This window comes from Lottia gigantea (assembly GCF_000327385.1).
Source record: "Lottia gigantea unplaced genomic scaffold LOTGIsca_71, whole genome shotgun sequence".
NCBI lineage: Eukaryota > Metazoa > Mollusca > Gastropoda > Lottiidae > Lottia > Lottia gigantea.
The window spans coordinates 1,410,878-1,417,543 of NW_008710397.1; the positions used below are offsets into that span (position 1 = coordinate 1,410,878).

The 6,666-nt window shown below is 34.6% G+C and overlaps 1 protein-coding gene across 1 annotated transcript; it reads left to right on the forward strand.

Moving 5' to 3' along the window:
- Positions 1-1,230: 1,230 nt before the first annotated feature.
- Positions 1,231-4,030, forward strand: LOTGIDRAFT_130874 (hypothetical protein; the record flags this gene model as incomplete). The annotated part of the gene is made up of 4 exons (XM_009065910.1): positions 1,231-1,398; positions 1,973-2,137; positions 2,824-3,061; positions 3,843-4,030. Coding segments are annotated over 4 exons (759 nt in total), but the record flags the coding sequence as incomplete, so codon positions are not given.
- Positions 4,031-6,666: the final 2,636 nt, after the last annotated feature.

A 6,666-nucleotide genomic window follows, 5' to 3' on the forward strand; every position in this document is an offset into this window, starting at 1 on the left:
ATTTCGATGGAGCACTAAGATCAAAACTTTAAATGAAGTATGACACATACAAATAATTTCAAAGAATAACTGAAATAGAACGGATATAATTCTTTTATTATACCTTTAACACTGTAGAGGCCATGCTGGATTAGTTTACGTGTTCGAGATGCTCCATATTCCAAGAACTTGACAGTAACCATTAATTCTTTTATAGTTTACTAAAACACGGATTACGCATAAACGATCCTCAACGTAATTCGACAATACGGAGAAAACATTCTTTTATAAAGTATAAGGATTTCCATCCACAACCAAAGCATAAGCCAAGGGGCTTTATGGATAATATACCACAGTAGTGTGCCAGCGACACCGTACGAACGCAGTTACTAAGATCAACATGGCGTCCTCCATTGGAACATTGAAGGTGAAAACATTTCTCTTTTCGTCTTTAACTGAAGTGTATTTCTAAAGTGTGAGAAACTGAAGCTCAAACTCTGGAATAATATGGTCAAGACCCATTACGAAGTGAAATTACAGGCACATCCAAATGTGTCATGTTGAATTTCTGGAAAAATTTATTCTACAATAATCATTTCATCATTTTTTTATGGATGACCATTGTCGCCAAATTATAAGCCAATAATTATTTATTGGAAGAAAATGATGAGATTCAGAATATTAAGGTAGCCTTTACTTACAACACATTGTATAGGAAATGAAAGATATAAACTTACAATCTTACCTTGCCCAATCTTTTGAGAGGCATTCTATGACCAAATTTAAGCCGTTTTGGATCGGTGCCATCCCTTTCTATGATGATCTCTCTATTATTGGCACTAATGCCTGAACAAAATAAAAGGTTTTTGATTTTTATCTGTTATTTTTATGAGAATTGTAATAGCAGTCTCAAAAGAGTACTTATAATATCTGAGTTGATGAAAATATAGATATGAACGCACATTATGTCTTCAAAATTGGTTTTCAAAGAGGCCCATTTTCGCCACAGGGCTGGGTTGGTATAATGACAGCTGTGGTATATTTGAGATTTGTTTCAGGGCCTGGTTGGTACAATGCAGGGTTGTTTATTTATTTTCTTGTCAGTTGGATATTTTTCAATGACTCAGAAATTTGATCTCAATTCTCCTTGAGAGAAGGTCTATTATATCATAGCCTACCGCACAGGTATTGTTATGATGTTTGGCCATACTATACTATACTATACAGGTATAATATATTTGAGATTTTTTTCAGGGCCTGGTTGGTTTAGTAACAGGCGGTGCATCAGGATTAGGAAAAGCAACAGCAGAAAGATTTGTTAAACAAGGTGCTAAGGTAGTTTTATGTGATTTGGAATCCTCTGAAGGAAAACAAGTTGCCAGTGGTTTAGGAGATGACTGTGTATTTGCTGCAACAGATGTAAGTAAATATAGGCTGAGCTGTAATCTATGTAATTGAAATTAGATTGTAATTTCGTATCTTTTTGCAAGACTAAAAATATCAGAAAGCAAAAGAGATACAAAATGATAATCTAATTTTAATTTGAGCTAAAATGGGAATGGTAGATTTTTCAATACTCGTCATTAAAGGTGCACTCCATATGTTTGTAGGTCGAAAAAAATTTTACACACCAAAATCCAAAGAAATGTGTCCCTTAAAGTATCGGAATGTTTTAACTAAAAAAATTCAGATGTTAATATTTAAACGTCAAAACTGTTTAAAAAGTAGGTAAAGTTCTTTATGCTTTTTGGAAACTGTTAGAAAACTACTGTACAATTTAAGTAAAATAAGGGCCTAAAAATTGAAAAATATGTCTCCGATGTATTCTACTAAAGGTTTCAACTAATAATAAACACCAAAACTAGTTTAAAACTGCTTAATTAACAATTAGTAACGTCTGTTTTTAATTTTTAATTCAGTTTGATCAAGTAGATACATAGATAAAGTAAATTATTTGGTCCTTTTTTTATTCCAAAGATTGTTTGTGTTACAGGTGACCTCAGAAAATGATGTGGTAAATGCTTTAGAAATAGCTAAATCAAAATTTGGTGGACTAGATACAGTGGTCAACTGTGCTGGTATTGGAATAGCTAAAACAGTATACGACTTTAAGAGAAATAAGCCACATAGTTTAGAAGACTTTAAAAGAATATTAGAGGTATTTTGACTATCAAACCACCAAATCAGATCATTTATGTTTTACGATAAGGAGACACCAAATTTCCCAATTTGGCTGTTATTTCAGCTTAGAAACTTTCAGCAGTGATGAATGGAGTGATTCGTTTTGTCTTGGCATTTTAATTTCAATTTTACTTCGAATCCACATAGCTTGCAATGTCTTGTTTTTAACAGCTTTGTTTACAAACACCTAAGGTCCTGAACAACCAGACTCGGAATGACCAAGTGACAAGCAATCATTTGAATTCTGTGACATGTTGCACAATGCTCTTAGTGTTTATAATCCTTGGGAGACAAACTTAAAGGGACAGGTGTGCCATTTTGGGGGGTTGATTTTGGTCTTGAATGTATGTAATAGTCTTAAGAAGTACTAGATATGTACAAAATCACATAATTCCTTTAAAAATATTTCAAACTAGGAATTTTACTCACTATTTCTATATATGTTATGTCTATATATCACAGAGTATCTTAAATTAACAAGTTGCTATCTTAACATTCAAAGGCAGATAATTCTGGACATACATGGAATGAAAGGCTCAAATTTCGACAGTGAGCTCTGAACACTATTACTGATTAGCTCAACTAAAAAATTCCAGTTTCTGAGACTAGTATGATTGGTCAAAAAATGGCCTACCTGTCCCTTTAATGATAATCTTATTGCAGGTAAATGTTGGAGGTACATTCAATGTAACAAGACTTGCTGTTGGGTTGATTAACGCCAACGAACCAAATTCCAATGGCCAAAAAGGAGTAATAATTAATACTGCCAGTGTGGCAGCTTTTGATGGACAAAGAGGTCAAGCTGCATATGCTGCTAGCAAAGGAGCAATTACTTCCATGGCTTTACCATTAGCGAGAGATTTAGGACGTCAGGGAATTCGTGTCATGACTATAGCTCCTGGTAAGTATGATTCTGATTCTAAAAAGAAAACAGAGATATATTTTACAAGAATAATTTCAATCTAATAGCTTCAGACCTATCTTTTAAAACGATGGGTGTAAATTTTTTTAGTATTTTGATTGAAACAATAGTTAGATTAGTATGAAGATGAACACTGAGGGAGATATAAAAAAATGTCTAGTGTTAAAGATGGGTACCCTTATTTTCATTTTTGAAAATAAAAATGCTAATACTCAGAGGTGTTCTAATGACTTGGAAAAATACCAGAATGTCTCACGTGTCCATAATTAATTCATAATTAGCTAAATTAGAAGAGAAATACCAACAGAATTCCAATGAGTGACTGATTAAGAAAGGCCAAAAAGTCTTTTTTTGTTTATCCAGTCTGTTCATACATGGACATTTATGATTGGTTAAAACTCTCAATTATGTGCAATGAGAACATAATGATATGATTAAGAATACATGATAATTCATTAGAAACACCAATTAATCAAATAGTTTAATTTGACACTGAAAAATAAGGAACCAATCTTTAAGGGAAAATATTCAATGAAACGATTCATTTAAGGTAGGGATTATGTTTCTGTACGGTAAATGGTAGAAAAGCGTCTGAAGAGGAGATGGTTGTGACAAGCATTAGCCACCTTCTGTTTTACATACTATTATAGAGAGAGTCGTCTATTGATAGATACAGATGCCTGTTGTGATATCCACTTGAACCTAAATCGCCTAGCCCTTATAAATGAATTTTACAAACTATACTATTTCATTCTTTTAGGTTTATTCAAGACTCCTCTTTTAGAATCCTTGCCAGAGGCAGCCATCCAACAACTTTGTTCCTATATACCATTTCCTTCTAGACTGGGACATCCAGATGAATATGCTCATTTAGTACAGACTATTATAGAAAATCCAATGTTAAATGGAGAGGTCATACGATTAGATGGAGCTTTGAGAATGCAGTAAACTTATGAATTGTGATATTAAAAGGACCAGAGTGCTATATAGTAGGTTTGCAAGTCATTTAGGCACAAATATTCTAGGCACAAGTCTGTTTAGGCACTTGATCAGTTAGGATGAGGACATTTAGGCACAGAGGTATTTGCACAACTTCAATTAGGCACATTATATATGCACTCACTTTTTAGGTTTCAAATGTGTTAAAAATATTAAGATTAATGTTGAATATGAGTGTGCCTAAATGAATATGTGCCTAACTGACAGAGTGCCTAAAAAGAGTGTGCCTAAAGTACTGTGTCTAACTGAAGTGTTTGTGCCTAAATGACAGTGAATCACTTAGTCATATAAAAACTACAGCGGTGGGACGGACATTTGGAAGTTTAGTGATAGATGTTTTCATATAAGCTTAATGTGTTTCATCCGCAGCATATTTCTTTCTATATGGACACACACACTTGCTAAACTAGACTAAAGATTCTTATTCACATCGGCTACCCCTGTCATTTTTCATATTATAAAGGACATCTGGATGGTCTACAATTAAATCAAACAAAATAGGATCAAGTATGAAACTGAACTATAATCAAATATAATTGGCAGTGCCACATGTGTCTACATTGTAATAAAATAGAAAATAGAATAGATGCTAATGTTATTTTTCAGAAGTTAAACAGTATATTTTCGATGCTACTCTAAAACAGGGTTTGAACCACTGCAGTTTACTATCAAAGCTTTGAAACTAAAAGTATTATTTATTTACTTCTTGTGTTCGCATTATTAATATGTAGTCATGTACAATAATCAAATTAACTTTGTTTTCCTGTTAATATACAGGCAGCCAAGCGCTTACCAGAGCTTTATGGAGGGAGCCACCGTGGCTCAGTCAGTTTAGACACTTGCTGGCTTACCTGAAGGTCCGAGGTTCAATCCCGGCAGAGGTCGAGATAGTGCCTTCGGATTTTTCAACCTGGTTTCCCCCTGTCAGTGATTCAGGAAAGAGGGGCTGGAAAAAGTGTCTAGTCGTTCGATGGGACAAGAAACTGAGGCCCAGTGTGCTACAGACTGTGCACGTTAAAGATCCCTCGACAGTTGGAAATCGAAAAAGAGCAGGCTGTCCTGGCAAAATTTCCCTCATTGCACCCTGCATGGCATTGCCCGTCTTCATTAGCCCACATGGTGCAGAAAATTAGGATGTAAAACTCCATTTCATTTTAGACAAAGCTGCAAGTGAGTGTATATTACCTTGCCTAGCAAGCTATTTTTGTTTGATTACACAGTGTAGCTCTGTTTAATGTGCAACTTTTGCTATGTGTTTTTCAACTCGGAAGCCTTATCACTTTCACAATGTCAAGCTATATCAAACTTAGTACTTCAAATCGCGTCATTTCCAATCTTCCAAGATACAAGAATAATGGCTATTGTAGTCAAGGTATAAAACAGAGTTTGCAATATCTTGACATTGACCTTGTTAAGATGTCCTATCAGAGAGTCTGTTTTAAATGAAATTGACGAACTATAGAATCAATTTGAATATATTCTAGACTACAGTGTGAACAGGTTGTTTTTATGTTCTTGTGGTGAAACATCTTTAAGGAAATCTGGTAAACTTGTCTTCCGTCTCCGAGGAACTACATGAGTAGTGCCTAATATCCAAAATGTTTCCATGACACCTTTACCCTGAAATTAAAAACATTTGTCTTCATCATCTTCATCTTTAACTGAATGTGAATTTTAAATTCATTTTAGGCACTCAAATTTCAGTTTATAAAGCCCTTTAGAAACATTAAAGGGACCGATGCGCCATTTTGGGGGTTGATATGAGTCTTGAGTATATGTAAATAGTCTTCAGAAGTACTAGAAATGTACAAAAATGGCATAATTACTTCAAAAATATCTCAAACTTTTCCTATTTTTATAGATGTATTTTCTGTATATGCAGTGTCTCAAGGAAAGACGACTCATCTTTTTAACTTTCCCTCTAAAATCCATATTAGATGAAAGTGCTGGTTGTATATTTGGGCAGTAGTGGCGTTTCTCGGAATCATTAGGTTGAGGGGTCGAATATGTATCACAGAGTTGTCATTTATGCAACAAGCATCAGGAATTTGAAAAGAAATTTTAAATTGGAGGGGGTTTGGAAAGCCAGGCCAGTCGCATGTTTTTGATACTGGTGCCTTTTAAAGCTCAGATTCCGAGGTCCGTAGTTTTTTTTTTCAGAATTAGGGTTCCCCTACAATGCAACAAAAACGCAGGGCGAATATAAAACGGGTTACCACAACTGACATGTTGAATAGCCAACTGAATGTAATGTAAGTAAGTTTAAAGGGACAGTTGCGCCATTCTTTTTGACCAATCATACTCTAGTCTCCGTAACATGAATTTTTTTAGCTAAGCCAACCAGTTAACCGTCGAAATATGAGCCTTCGAATCCATGTGTGTCTAGAATTATCCGTATTTGAATGTTAAATTGACGACTCGTCATTTTACGATACTCTGTGCTATAGAGAAAAGACATATATATATATGTAGTGAGTAAAATTCCTAATTTGGGATATTTTCAAAGGCATGCGATTTTTGTGCATTTTTAGTACCTCTGATGACATATATTCAAGACTCAAATCACCCCCACCCCCCCCCCCCCA